The 15411-nt window shown below is 52.0% G+C and overlaps 1 protein-coding gene across 1 annotated transcript; it reads left to right on the top strand.

Moving 5' to 3' along the window:
- The first annotated feature begins 944 nt into the window (after positions 1-944).
- On the top strand, positions 945-12049 carry NR1I2 (nuclear receptor subfamily 1 group I member 2). Its single transcript, XM_072970798.1, has 9 exons — positions 945-1063; positions 1595-1813; positions 4618-4751; positions 5916-6103; positions 6996-7270; positions 9304-9446; positions 9644-9760; positions 10143-10248; positions 11905-12049. The coding sequence occupies exons 1-9, from the start codon at positions 945-947 to the stop codon at positions 12047-12049; spliced, it is 1446 nt and encodes a 481-aa protein (XP_072826899.1).
- The last annotated feature ends 3362 nt before the right edge of the window (positions 12050-15411 follow it).

Raw genomic sequence — 15411 nt, 5'->3', positions numbered from 1 at the left:
CTTAGAAATTTTTTACCATGATCATCCATCTTCTAACTTATGTTTTTGCATACTTTAGTTATGTTTTGCTGTAACGCCTGAGACACTGTTATTATTGGCTTATATAGTTATTGTTTGTTAGGATTTTATGGTCAATTTTATTCAGTTTGCAAATCTGCTTGGGCAATTTTATAGTACTTTGCTCTTTCCTTATATGTTCAACCTCTTCTACTATTTATTCAAATACATTCTGTGTTTGATAATTCAGGGGTCTTTGCATGTCTAATTCTGCTGTAAGTTGTTTTGCTGGCTTTTGCTCATGGTGCCATGTTCATCTTTGATTCATGATTTGTGGGGGTTTGCTCATATTTCTTGAAAATTACTTGTGTGATTCTTTGTGTCTAGGTGGAAAGTGAGGAGAGGAGGACTAACCTCTGCTTCTGTGGGTGTGTGAGAGCACTATCAACCCAAGATCACTTTAAATCAAATTCTTTGTGGCTTTTGTCAACACTCAAAGTATGCATTCTTTCTGCAATCCTGTGTGAGGTCGGGATTATAATGTGAAAAATCGAGGGAGATTCCCACACAGTCAGTCCTAGTTTCCAGTCAGCCTATTTTATTTGTAGTTTTCTGGAGCGCCTGGGTCAAGGGACAGGTTAATTTTAGTTCATCCTTACAGGTGACTGTCAGTTCTCATCTGTCATGATGTTGGAAACAGTAATTCAAGTGTTAACATTTTACTGAAAAAAATTTTTTTTGACTTAGACAAAAACAACATTATCTGTGGTGGGCTGACCTAGAGAGACTTCTGTGAAGAGCAGTAAATAGGATAGCTTCCAATTTCTACTCACCGTCCTCAGTGCCCATTCGAAACAGAATTCAAGATGAAAGTTGCAATAAAAACCCAATTACCTCCCACACCAAAAGAAAAAAAACTAAAAAAAAAAAAAGAAAAGAAAAGAAAGATGAAAGCTGCCTGGGGAGGACACCTTGAGCACAGCTCTATTAATGGGTACCAGCCCTCTGATTACTCACTTACACTCCAGCTCAACTGGGACCTGCCTGGCTATTTTCTCCCTGCAACGTAAGCCTGACTCCTCTCCTTCTCATCTGCTTAGTTACTCAATTGAAAACCCTCTTTCTGCCCAGCCTTTCCAGCTCTCTCTGGGAGCCTGCACCACAACACACCTGAGGGGCCATCCCCTGGGGTCTTTCCAATTCCAGAAACCATCTTGCACAAGTGTCCTGTCCCATGAGCGGCTCCCTGTTCAGGTCTTTGATCAGCTCATGGCCTTCTAATCTCAGTCCATGTAAGTATGACGTCTGTGGTCCAATCCAGGTGGTCTTTCCTTTCTCCTTCTCATTTCTTCCTCTCACCTTTCTCCCCCGTCCCCACCATGTTCTTGTTCACGTGTTTTATTCCAGGGCCCTACTACTGTGTATAAAAATGTCACGGTTACGTCTCTTTTTATAGCAACTCTCGTCTTCTACCTTCGTTTCTTTCTTAAGAAGTCAGCTCTTGAGCCACAGAACCGCATGCGAGTGACACATGGGGTGACGGCCTCAGCACATCCCTGCCCAGCCCTCTCATTCCCTGTGGTGTTTTCACTTCCAGTCCAAGAGGCTCAGAAGCAAAGCTGGAGGTGAGAGCTGGAGAAAGCTGGCACCATGCTGACCTCGTGCACCGTGGAGAAGCAGACTCCGCTTCTGGAAATTCCACCGTCAGTACAGATAGGGGAGAGGAGGGTCCCCAGAGCTGCCGTGTATGTGGGGACAAGGCCACTGGATATCACTTCAATGTCATGACATGTGAAGGATGCAAGGGCTTTTTCAGGTAGAGTTACCAGTCAACTTTCACCCATCTGACACCCTGGGTCACATCTAACTGGGGTTCTGCCAGTAGCCCACTGGGCACCATCTCGGGACCTCTATTTAACCTGACTTCCCAGGTTCAGAGTGTGGGCTGGTGACCTGTCCAAAGGCCTCCTAATTAGTCTCAGGAGAACCATTTATATCGGAGAGGAAACCTTCATCTTTTGTCTTCTCATTCTGTTGGGAAAGGTCCCTTTCCATTAAGATATTTCTTTGTTTCTCCTTGTGTTTTGAATAAAATAGCAAATGAGTCAGTAAAAGAGGAAAGAATTTGAAAATCCAAAATGCAAATGTTCAAATCACTCTTACGGACTGGTGTTAAGTAAAGAAAGGCATAAAATAAGTGAAGAATATGACAAACCAGCTCACCTAGGAACAGAGAGGTCCAAAAAATTAAGGACTAAAAAGTCCCATCCCACAGCAAGGCAGGTGCACACAGAAGGCTCATACTGTCCAGCTGAAGAAAGAGAAAAAACAAAGCTCAACACAGGCTTAGACCAAGCGGCAAAGAAGCCAGCCAGGGAGGGCGGGGGCTCTCGGTCTGCCCTCCAGGAGGGCTAGGTGTGCAGAGGCCAGCTCCCACTGCAGGGCACACTGGGACCCTGGGACTGCCAGCCTAACTTGGCCTCTGCAGAGTTCTTCCTGCTGGTTAGATATTTAAATAGAAACGGACCCTGGTGCCAAGGCCCACTCTGCAGTTCCACCAAAGCCAGGCTGCCCATCAGCTGGGTGGGGGGCAGAACCCACGGGTGGGGGGCCGTCCAGGCCTGGACCAGCCCAGGGAGGCCCTGCAGCAGGCCAGCGTCCCCCAGAGTGAAGAAACCCTGGCTTCAGGGCTGACATGGTCAAGTTTCAGGCATTCTCAGGTCCCAGGGGCTAGGTGAGCCCAGGCGGGTCCAAAGGCTCCCATGTTCCAGGGGGAAGTGAATGTCCTTGTCTTTGGGTCTTGACAGAGGCCAGACACAGCAGCGGTGCCGGCCTGCACTCAGCTCCAAGCAACAACCCTCCACTCAAAGTGTTTCACCGTTAGGAAAACACGTCGCCATGCATATCTAGACGTCCGAGCGCTTTGAGGGGTTGGTGAGCTCAGCTGTTAGTGCTTTCTTCTCTTCTGTCATCAGAGGGTGTTGACCTGGACTGCTCCCTTGGGGGCAGCAAAGTGCCAGGGGCTCAGGCAGGACCCCCATCGTTCACTGAGGAACAGAGAGGCCCCTCTCCTCCTCTCTCTCAGAACAAGGGAACCTTTCTCAGAAGACCCCCTTACTTCACATGGGCTGGAACTGGGCCCCAGCCTACTCCCAAACTGGCCACTAGCAAAGAGCTCAGATGGAGCCCCAAGTGGGCTTAGGCTAACACGGCCGCATGGAGGAGAATGTACATCTGAGCCAGCCCTGGATTCTGCCGGCAGCCTCCGTGTCGACTGCCCTTGGGTGTGGGGCCACTCAGGTGCTGTCCTGGGATGCCCCAAGGGAGGCAGCACACCGTAGTGGTCAGAGCTTGGATGCTGGTATCAGGTGGACCTGGACTCAAATTTCTGCTTGACATCTACTTAGAGGACAGGGAGCGATCTGGCTTCTCAAAAACTCAGTTTCCTCATCTGTGCCAGGCAGATGATATGATGAATTTTGTAGGCTTCAAGAACTAAATTTGCAAAGCTCAGCACAGTCTGCAGCCCACATCTGATCCACAGCCTGTGCTTATGAACATGGGCTCCTTCCCTCCTACCCATTCTGGGTGGGCTCTCGGGTAAGGTCAGGGGTCTCTTACCCAAGCCAGCAGGTGGTAGGGGTGGCATCTGTGAAACATGCCCCTGGGCGGGTTGCTGGCCCAAGATCTCAGGCCTCCCGGTTCAGCCCTCAGGGCCCACTCTGCAGCCACGCCTGTCCGTTCTTCATTTTCCACACTGCTGGACCAGAACCAGAGGCCAGAGCCGAGGAAGAATTTGTTTCTTTCTTCTTAGCTGTGAAAGGAGGGGATAAAGTTAGGGCCGCACTGACTGGCAGAAGTTCAAGATGCCTGGGCTGCCGGGGAGGGTGGGTGTGCTGGGGTCTCTAAAAGGCACCCACTCCATTGTCGCCCTCCTGGTGCAGCTATGCAGGGATGCGTGGGTGCACTGCCTGCTGCTCATTCCGCTATTACACTGCTCTGAACCTCTCTGTTCTCCTCCGTCAATCAGGAGAATCCACTTTTCCAGCGGGAAAACCTCTGTCCAGTGAGGTAGAGAGTTTCCCATGGTCTACCCATTCCTCTCGCTGCCCCTGGTCCCCCAGTCTAGAATGGGGACTGGGGAAGGCAAGGGGCTTCTTATGGCCGCATTGATGGGCCCTGGTTTCCTCCAGCTATCTCTTCCAGGAAGGAGAAATCCAGGAAGAGGCCACCCTCAGGAAACATGGCCCCGGTTCTCCTGGGGTGCCTGGGGACGAGGGTGGAGGGGACAGGGCACAGGAGCTGGGCCGGGCCTGGAGCTGAAGCAGCCCAGAGGGGGCTCTGGCGCAGGCTGTGGACAGCTCTTGAGTGAATGTTGCAGGCGAGGTTTCCACCCCTAGCGACTCCGGGGCCTATGGGGAAGCCGAGCACGGACAGAAGGAAGCCTGATGAGCCCCTACTGGTACTTTTCCTGTGAACCCAACCGAGGTCAGAGGCAAAGGCAGGGCCCACAGAGGCTGTGACTGGTGTCCGTGTCGGGAAGGGACAGGGAGACAGACGCGTGGCCTGGGGAGCCAGGTGCCCCACGTCGCCTACCTTTTGCTCTCTGTGCTCTCACAGGAGGGCCATGAAACGCAACGCTCGGCCCCGGTGCCCCTTCCGGAAGGGCACCTGCGAGATCACGCGGAAGACCCGGCGGCAGTGCCAGGCCTGTCGCCTGCGCAAGTGCCTGGAGAGCGGCATGAGGAAGGAGAGTGAGCAGCGGATGCGTGCCCGGGTGGGCGGTGTGCAGGGGGCCGAGGAGGGACCCCCCGCCGGATGTGTAGGAGCGCGCGTGCAGGCCTGCAGCAGCAGCGGCGCGCATGTGCACATGGCAGGGCTCAGCTCGTGGCCTGCCGGCAGCTGCCACATGCCCCTCTCTCCCCTCACTTGCCCTTGCTTGATTCGTTTGGTTCCCTTCTTGGTTGTTTTAGCCAAATTGGGAGAGTGAATTGGGGGCGGGAAGCTGGAGACACGTAGTATACTATGACGCCCACCTTCCAGAGCGCGCATGCCCACCTGCCACCCAGACCTGGTGTCTTCCAGAGGAACTGTGTGACAGTGACAGAGGGGTTCTCATTCCACCTGTCCAGCTTTGTATAATTGTGTTCCCTGAGCACTCTGAGATACAGCGCCCGGGAAAAGGCTGGGAGCTTCCAGTGCATATTTCTCTTCACCAGTCACAGAGGGACCCTAGACCTTGGGCAGCTTTTCAGGGGCCAAGTTCCCTGGGCATGCTGATAGAGCCTTTTCGGCAGACCAGCTGTCCCTGCTGTCCCCTCCCCGCCGACCCCTACAGCTTCACTCTGCACACACAAGTGGGCTCCAGAAATCCATGGACGACTCTAAGGCTCCAGGCTACATAAGAAGTGGTCAAGTTTGATATTTCTTGCTAAGTAGAAGCCCCAGATCTCCTGGGTCTTGGAGACCCAGAGATCTTGGAGGGCTCTGAGGAGTCTTATTGATATCTGATTCACCAGAAAAGAGTAATCAGCTGTATTTATCGAACAACTGTTATGTACTGAGAGCTGTATTAGGTACTTTCCCATGCAAGAGTCTCATTGCAACAGCAGTGTGAGGTGAGCACAGTCACTCCAGATTACCAAGAAGGAAACTGAAGGCAAGAAAGGTTAAGGAACCTGTCAAGGTCACCGCTAGAAAGCTGCCAAGCCGGCACTCAAGCTCAGTGCCTTTAGATTCTGAAGCCTGAGCAAGTCCCACTGCTCCACAAAGTTGCAGCAAACTCCACTGTCACAGGCAGCACAGCAGTCCTTCCCCAGGTGTTTCTCCAGAGGGGCGCTGAGTCCTTGGGAGTCTGGAAAGGGGCAGGTTTCGTGTCCCCTGAGTACACCCTGAGACTGCTCCTGATGTCCCTGCAGTGATCATGTCAGATGCGGCTGTGGAGGAGAGGCGGGCATTGATCCGGAGGAAAAAGAGGGAACGGATCGGAACTCAGCCTCTAGGAGCCAAGGGTCTGACGGAAGAGCAGTGGATGATGATCAGGGAGCTGATGAACGCTCAGATGAAAACCTTTGACACCACCTTCTCACATTTCAAGAATTTCCGGGTATGAGGCTTCAGAGCCAGCTCAGCTCCTTTGTAGCTCCTCAAAAGCCCACCTCCTTCCTGGGGGTTCTTGAAGAGTGGCATCTGGACCGGAAGTAGCAGCATCACCTGGGAACTTGCTAGACATGCAAATTCTCAGGTCATCCCAGACCTCCTGAATCTGAAACTTTGAGGGTGGGGCCCAGCAGTCTGTGCTTTGACAAGACCCCTCAGGTGATTCTGACCCATGCTCAGGTCTGAGACTCTGCTCTCTCCTTCCGCAGCAGGTAGGAACTGGGTCTGAAAAGTAAATGGAATTTTGGAAAGCTGAGTTGCCCCGGGTTGCTGGCACTCAGGGCTTTATGAGGATAGGGTCAGGACCTGTTGGGGGCATGATGTTTTTGAACTGGTTTTACTGATCCAAAAAACGCTTGTGATCTCAGGAAAATTAGCTGTGTCTGATCCCAGTGCCTTCCTCCACCTGCGCTCAGAGGTGTCTCGGTGACAGGTCCAGCTAGGAGAACGGGTAACCAATGGCCTCAAAAGTCTGTTCTTTCCATCTAGCTCCCAGACCCTTTCCTCTGAGTCTCCTGATGCACGATCAGGGATGCTTGGGACACATCCATGGGTGGCGGCCCCCTCACCTTCTACAGGGGCAGGGAGCACACCCATCTCTGACCAGGCAGGGATGGGAGGGACCATGAATTCATAGATCCACTCAATAGGAGAAGACCAGAGAGAAGAAACAAGTGCTGTGTCCATGTGTGTGTGTATGTGTGTGTGTGTGTGTACCCATCTGCCGTTGTGCATCCTCTCAGGCTACAGCTGCGGCTGTGGGTGCCTGTATGGGAACCCATTTGGGAGAATACATGCTGTCTCTGTCTCTTTTCTCCACCTCCCGGCTCGTTTCCCAGCTGCCAGAGGTACTTAGCAGTGGCTGCGAGATTCCAAATTCTCTGCAGACTCCGTCGGGGGAAGAAGCTGTCAAGTGGAGCCAGATTAGGGAAGATCTGGGCCGAGTGAAGGTCTCTCTGCAGCTGCGGGGGGAAGACGGCAGCGTCTGGAACTACAAGCCCCCAGCCAACAACAGCGGGAAAGAGATCTTTTCCATGCTGCCCCACATAGCGGACATGTCAACCTACATGTTCAAAGGCATCATCAACTTTGCCAAAGTCATCTCTTACTTCAGGTAGGGGCCGGGTGGGTGGTGTCGAAAGGAGCAGGAAATGGCCAGCAGGTTCAAAGGGTCTGAGGTAGATTTCTCTGAATTTGGGGGACATTGGTACCAAAAGACCCTCCTTTACCTCTGCCCCCAGGGCACCTGGTGCTGCTGGGGAGTGGGGCCCTCGTTGTGTGTAGGGCTCATTCGCTCTGTGACCACGGCCTGCAGTTTCACCTGTCTCCGCCTCCCGCCTCTGCTAGACCAGGACTAATAGTGCCAACCTTGCAGGGCTGTGGTGTGAAATAAGAAAACATCTTGAAGAGCATTCAGCACATACATAGTGGACATTCAGATCATAATTTCCCTCCCTATTTCCCCACAAAGGGGCAGGAATCGTAAGTGGGCAGTTCCAGAGCAAAGAAGGAGTTGGAAAGAAAGGGAAGGAAGTGCAGAGGAAGCAGGAGGAGAGGGCTGGGAACAGACCTGGGGCGCCAGCAGACTGCCTCCGGGAGAAGGCTGAGGAGCCACGAGGAGGATGGGTGGTCCTGAGAGCCACAGGGCCAGCACTCCCCAGAGCTAGGCATGGAGGCAACAACCATGGGGCAGCCAGGGTGAGCGTGAGACCCTGGAACCTACTGGTCTGGTGGGAACCATGGCCCCGTAACATGGAGCCTGTCAGGACTAGGGATGGCCCAGGCGTGTCTTCCCTGGGGTCGGCCACTGGCCTTGCCGGGCCCGGGCAGGTGTAGCAGAGTCACACATGAGGAGTCCTGATTTCATCCACAGGCAGAGGGTGGAATCTATTTCAGGAACCCACAATTTCCCCTGTGGCCCTGAGGGTGACACACAGGACTTATTTACTGGGGCGAGAGTGGCCACAGGCTGCCATGGGGTTCAGATTGGGGCAAATTAGGTCAAGGGAGCAGGGATAGAGTCCCCCTTATACACGTGGACCTTGGCCATACCCCTGACATCTGATGACCCAGGATCTACCACCAGGGTGGGGAGTCACTTGCTATTTCTCGGGACCCCCAGTGTTGAGCACAGCTCCCTCAGGAGCAGGAGTTACTCTCACCTTCCTTCCACAGATAGAAAACTGAGGCTCACTGAAGTGAAGGCTTGCACAAGGCTGCAGTTAATCAGGGAGGCCAGCTTTGGAAGCAGAGTACAGTCTTCAGAGCCCAGCCTCCCATCAGGGCCTGGGCACTGGGGGGACATAGAAAGAAAAGGTCAATTTCATGGCATCTGTGGCTCAATGTTGTGGATCTAAAGGAAGGGACTGAACTCCCGAGAAGACCAAAGCCAGGCAGAGAGCTTCCTCAAGAGCCAGCAGGAAAGACCTGCCTCCTTCAGTGGGGAGTTGGGGGCCCCCCTCAGGTGGGGAGGGCGTCAATCTGTGAATTCCAGAGGCAGCCAATGTGTTTGGGCCTGTGCTCAGGGCTGAGGGTGGAGCTCAGGGCATCCAGGCTGCCTGGAGAGAAACAGTAGAAATAGCAAATCTCAAACAGACAGTGCGAAGTAAAGAGCCCCGCTGCATGGAACTCACACGGGAGGACTGGCACGCAGAAGGACTGCACTCTGGAAAGACCTCTAGGAGGCACAAGAACAGCTTGGTCTGACGGACTAGCAGGATGTACTTAAGTGAAGCTAAAGGGGTAATCATTTCAAGGGGGAAACCAAGGCAGAAAGTATGAGGCTGGGGACCAGAAGCCGAGGCACCAGCTGGGGGTCGTGGCTGTGCAGGGAGCTGGAGGAGATGGGGCAAGGTTGTGAGGGGCCTGGACACGAAGCTCTATGAGCAGTGGAGAGTCCCTGAAGGTAGCAGGAGCCCGGAGGGGCATGGCAGGGAGGAGGAATCTGCTTGGCTGGACTGTGAGTGGGAGAGATTAGAGGTGATTCAAAAGCAAGTGCAGTAATCCTCAGGGGTAGAAGCCCATTCTACCTCTTGTTTTTGCCCCTCTCTCTCCCCCTGCCCCGATTTCTGGATTATGGGAGTGGGTGCCTGTGGCCTGTGGCAGCTTCCCAGGAAGCCGGCATCCCCTGCCCATCCTTGCTGCTAGGGACTTGACCATTGAGGACCAGATCTCCCTGCTGAAGGGGGCCACCTTTGAGCTGTGCCAGCTGAGATTCAACACAGTGTTCAACGCAGAGACTGGGACCTGGGAGTGTGGTCGGCTGTCCTACTGCTTGGAAGACCCTGCAGGTGCCCAAGAGATGCCTGCTGCCCTGGCAGAGGGAGGGAAATAGCCATTGAGGGAGGAAAGGAGCCACGCCAGGAAACACAGGTCCTGGGATTGCAGGGCAGATTGGGCGATGGGAAAAAAGACCTTGGTGAGGAAAGTCTGGGTCTTGGGGCAGCTTCCTGAGAAGTTTACCCCTCCAGCCTACACCCACCCACAGGTGGCTTCCAGCAGCTTCTCCTGGAGCCCATGCTGAAATTCCACTACATGCTGAAGAAGCTGCAGCTGCATAAGGAGGAGTATGTGCTGATGCAGGCCATCTCTCTTTTCTCTCCAGGTGATAACCCCATCTGCCCTACCTGGTCTCCCTGGACCCCTCCCCAGGCTTGCTCTCCCCACTACCCTCCCACCCCCCAACCTCTACTTCAGCTGCAAGAGGCAGCAGCACCTCCCCTGCTTCCCCAGAGAAGGTCCCAGCTGATGGCCTTACCCTCTACTTACTGCATGGCCAGGATGGGGACTTCAGCCGTTTTCCCCCAGGGTCAGTGGGCAGTGGGGTGATGCAGAGCCCTCTGAGTTCTCCCCTCACTTCCTTACCTGGGAGTCCCTGGCTCTGGAAGATTGTGGGCAGGCAGTAGGCCTCCTCTGGGATCGCCCAAACTTGGCCCCCAGACCCCCACGGCCTTGCAGGCACCACACTGCCTTCCCCTCCCCATCAGACCGCCCGGGTGTGGTACAGCGCTGCGTGGTGGACCAGATGCAGGAGCGGTTCGCCATTACCCTGAAGGCCTACATCGAGTGCCACCGGCCCCAGCCCGCCTACCGGTGAGCAGCAGGCGGGGAGGGTGTGAGGGGCAAGGCCCTGCCTCCAGTCCCCACCTGTTCTGGGCCTCCCTGGGGTGCAGACCCGAGCCACCCCAGGGGCAGTCTCTGATTACCAGGACTTTGGGGCCCTGCTCAGTGACGTCTGCTGAGGCCTCCTGCCCAGTGGGCTTGAGCTCCAGCCCAATAATGGAGAGATCTGAGGAGGGTGGGGACCACAGTCAGCTGACAGGATGTGGCTCCCTACACCAACCACCTGATGATGCTGACACTGGGAGGGGTGCTGCATGGCACACCCGGCTCTCCGTGAGCTCCTGACTATGACCACACTGGACCTGTCACGTCTGGAGTCACTGTGGCTACCCCTTCCCTACCCTCATCCCACAGCCAACAGCAACCCCAAGCCCTGGCTGGTGCCCCTGCAGTGCCTGCACCCTACCTCTCTGTCGGCTCTGCCTGCCCCTGGCAGAGTATCTAAATGTCTATCATTCTAAGACCAAAAAAAAAAAAAAAAAGGTCTGTCTGTTGAGGGCCTTCCACACTCCTGTCATCAAGGGGTAGGACAGCCAGCTATTCTTCTGAGGCTCCTACAGGGCCTTCTAGCAACAGCCAGCAATACGTATGATGACAATAAAGGTAACAGTGATAACAATAATGATGCCACTAATAAATAGACCTAGAAAAGCTATTTGTTGAGATGTGCCAGTCCTGGTGCCAAGCAGTTTACATGCAGGATCACCTTTAATCTTAAAAACAGCCCCATGCGGCAGATGCCACCATCATCCTGCAAGGGACTGGAGTTCAGGGCTAGTGCCTCAGGTCCCACAGCCGGACAGGTGAGATCTGGAGGTAGATGCTTGCAGACCAAGTCCACAGCCTACACCCTTGAACACTGACTACCTAACCCTCTCCCAGGACAGACACAAGCTAACAGGGTAGGAAGCTCCTTAGTTCTGGTTACAACCCCAAAGAGGAAGGCTGCTCAGGCCTTGGTCAGACAGAGCCTTCCCTCTCTTCACTGGGCCTCAGCAGTCCCTGTGACCTGGTGCCCACAGGCCCAGGTCGTGACAGGGGAAGGCCAGTGCTGGGTCTGCTAGTGTGAATGTAAAACCTCAAGTCTTACTTGGCCTGCTACAGCTTGCTTTTGAACTTGGCACCCTGGGATGTGGGTCCTCCCCCGTAGGGAGCCAGGAGGTGTCATGGCGAAACTGAGGCATGATGTCTGTCCCAGACACCAGATCCCAGGCTAGGTCCAGGGAGAGACTGCAGCCTGTAGCCCTTCCTCCACAGCCACTCCACCTGGTCCTGACCCCCATCCATTAGCTGCAGCTGTGACGCCCCCCACAACTTGACTTATTCCCTTGGTGCCTGCAATGCCTGGTTTTCCCATGGATGGCCCTGTGCACAGGGACTCAAGCCCAGAGGAGGAGGTGGGGGTAGGGAGAGTGAGCGAGTCCTCACCTCAAAGCCCCAGGCTGTTCTGCCCTTCTCGTCAGCAGGCTGAGAGAAACTTGAGTTCAGCCGAGCTTGTCTCCTGGCTGACCTGAGAGGTCCTGAGACAAAAACCCTGAGTCTTGGGCCATTTCAGAGTGGCCCCAGCGTTGGTGGGTGGGGGCAGGGCGGGCTGCTCCCCAACCCTTTCCTCTGGCTGGTCTGCAGGTTCCTGTTCCTGAAGATCATGGCGATGCTCACCGAGCTCCGCAGCATCAATGCCCAGCACACCAAGCGGCTGCTGCGCATCCAGGACATTCACCCCTTCGCCACCCCACTCATGCAGGAGTTGTTCGGCATCGTGGAAGGCTGAGTGGCTGCCTGGGGCAGCCAGAGCCAGGGCTCTCGGAGCCTCCACTCCTGGGGCTAGACAGATGGATGCTGCTGACGGTGCCCTGTGTGTCCTGCCTCCCCAGGGAACTCACGATGACAGCTGGGATGATGACTGGTTAGCATTCCTCAGGAAGGGGACATGGGATCCCCCAGCCCTGAGCTCGGTCTGTGGAGAGTCAAGCCCTAGACCCTGACATGGAGAGTACACTGGCCCATAGGTCAGCCCATCAAGAGGCAAGACCACAGTCCCTTTAGAAAAGGTGCTGGATCTAGGAATTTCGTGTCGTGGTGGGAGGGGGGCAAGGGCACTTGTGGCTGGGCCATCTGAGGGTCTGTGCCCACACCCAGTTTATTAGCTTAGTGGGTATTTACACTGCTACGTCTCATACCCTGTCTCCCGCTTGCCACCTGTTCCCAATCTGAAGCCTCCTGTCCTGAGCTGAGCAGCTCCATGAGTTCCAGGCCCATGTCCACCAGTAGGTACATTAGTGTCTCTGGGAGGATTCTAGAGAGAGGCCAGAAGGTCAAATGCACCAAATGTCACGAGCCTGTCATGACCTCTCTATGTCTATTATCTCCTTCTGGGCCCCTCATTCTGTGTCTCTGCATTCGTTGAAACACATCATTAAGCACCAGTAACATGCAACCTGCTGTGGGGAAGATACGGATCTTGACCTCGAAGCATTTGTAGTTCAGTAAACAAAGCAGAAACACGAATAACTTTGATCAATCACAAGGAGAAGTGATAAGTGACATAAAAAGACACAAGAAATGTCTCTGTGGATGCTGAGCTGTGCTGGGCTTCTGCAGGCACCCGGAGAGCCAAGTGAGGGATCCCTAGAATGTGGTTCGCAGGAGGAAGGGCTCTAGCTGCTGTGTGGACATGTGGGTGACGTGGTGCAAGTCCGCTCCACGCTGAACTGGGGCTGGGTTGCTCCTGAGGCTGGAACACGGGGGGCTCTGTGACAAGGCTATGCTGATGGCAGTTAATAAACATGTTCCTGTTTACACATCTGTCTTCAAAGCTAAGGAGTATGAAAGGGTCTGCTCTGTGTGTAGCCATTTTGAGTAAAAGTGTTTTTGCACTTTTTGCAAATTCAATTTTAACTAACTTTACATAGGGCATCGCATACCTAAGAACCAGGCTTAGCAAATGTTCCTGTGGTTAATGTCAAATCAAGGCAAGAGGACTTCAATAATTAACTTCTGGCTAGAGATTTAAACCGTTTTTGGCCTTTCGTTCTGGGGAGAAAAGATATGTCGGGGTGGGGAAATAGAAATTATATATGTATATATTCCTGTTTTTTAATACTTATTGTCCTTTACATAACTTGAAGACTGTTGGTGTGAGAACATAAAATTCATTATTTAGCTTGATTTGCTCATAAAATGATTATTCTATAAAAATTTAAAGTAAATATGATTTAAAATATAGTAATTAATTTTAAATGTCTAGTATTTTGATCCAAAGAAGCTACAAGTTCACTGAATTTTAAGAAACAGATACTTAGCTTTTACCATTTTACAAGAAGGCCAAACTTGGAGAACGTAAACTGTAGACACTATAAATCAAAGCAAGCAAACATATTCCTTGCCATCCCTTCAGGTTTACCAGTCTCTTCTGTATCATTTTTAGAAAAGAAACAGGGGAAAAGAGCACCTCTTCCCAAACACAATGAATACAGTTCCCCAGGAACTGTGTCTAATTACACTCATTTGGAAATAAAAATTTCATTCAACTGTATTCATAAATCATAAACATCTCCTTTTAAATTTAAATAATTTTGAGTATGCTATTGATTCGAGAGCCTGAAATGGTTGTTAAATGTAGACTAAAGTGAGGGCAAGGTGAGATTAAGATGGGATATGAACTCCCATCTCCCAGGGGATTTTCCCAGGCATTGAATTGATATGTACATATGATTTATATACATTATAAAAACTAAGTGTAGTCCAAGTGCAGTTAAAATAACTAAGTGTAGTCCAAGTGCAGTTAAAATTCAAGGTTAGATGCACCAAAGAGCTTACACAGATACTTCCTTTCAGCAGCTTTGTGGATCTCGAGTTTATAGGGCTAGAGGCCAGATTCAACTTTCCTACTCTCAAATATTTGAATTTCCCTGTTACTCCCTTCCCTGAACTCGTGAGCAGTAGAACAAAGCACCAGTTTCTAGGCATCCCTGAGGCCCCTATTCTTTTTCTAGGTCTTGCCTCAGTCAGGTGAGGATGGAGCCAGTCTCCAAAGCTCAGGAGAAAAGCCCTTCTAAGTAACTTACTGCTTACCTTCTGGCTCCCTGTTAGTCAGAGCCACTCTGCCTCCCATCTCTACCTGGCCCAGACTTTCAAGATCCAGTTAAATCCATGACATCAACAACTCTTGTGGGAAGGCCCAGGGTGGCCACTCCTTTCTGGAGAAAAGAGGATGTAAAAAGAAACATACATTTAATGAATCATCCTGTGGGCCTCATCATGAATCTTCCACAACAGCTACAGTTCTGTCCCTAACATAAACAGAGCTCTTCTAACCCCGAAGGTACTAATGGGTGGGTGAAATATTCCCACACCTGAGAGGGGCATCACCCCATCGCTTTCATTCACTTCCTTCCACAGACTTCCCCATGAAGGGTATCTGCAACCTTAGCTCTCCCCTTCCTAACTACCCGTCTAGAACACCTTCTAAACTGGCATCCAGCATCACTGCTTTCCTGAGATGTGATCCCGAAGGACTGGTTTGGTTACTACTTTTTTGGAAGTTGTTAAAAATTAAAAATGCAATCTTTCAGGATTTTTTAAGTTAAAAGGGTATCTTGCTCAATCCCTATTCAAATAGGGAAGGAAATAAGATAGTAGTAAATCCCAAACAAATGCACTTCAATGCCACCAGGAGGCCCAGCCCACAAGTGGCATCTTGCATATTTATGCTGATTCCCACTCTCCCCACCCCCACTCCCAACTGGTAAACCTGTTTCACTTTTACAAATATTAGCCAACCCCACCACCACAATACGTAAATAAGCAGAGAACCAGGCTTTATCCAATATAAATTCATTTTTATTGAAGCAGCAGTCACATGACTTTATATCTATCCTTTAGATTAGGCCTGACAAAGTGTGCCAGCCCTAAAAAATTATGTTTCTTTTTGCACTAAGTGACATAACATGTTTACATACATCATCCAGTATTGGAAATGAGCAGACTCAAACACAACATGTGTTGGCTACCTGGGAGGTACAGCCCCACTGTTTGTGGTGTTCATATAATTCACAGATACTCCCAAAGACCATTACTAGTGGGATGAAAGTTAAAAGAAAATACAGCTACACCAAACCAGGAATACAGTAA

Source organism: Vicugna pacos, chromosome 1, assembly GCF_048564905.1.
Source record: "Vicugna pacos chromosome 1, VicPac4, whole genome shotgun sequence".
In the NCBI taxonomy this organism is placed as follows: domain Eukaryota; kingdom Metazoa; phylum Chordata; class Mammalia; order Artiodactyla; family Camelidae; genus Vicugna; species Vicugna pacos.
This window is presented reverse-complemented; position numbering and strand designations above follow the sequence as displayed.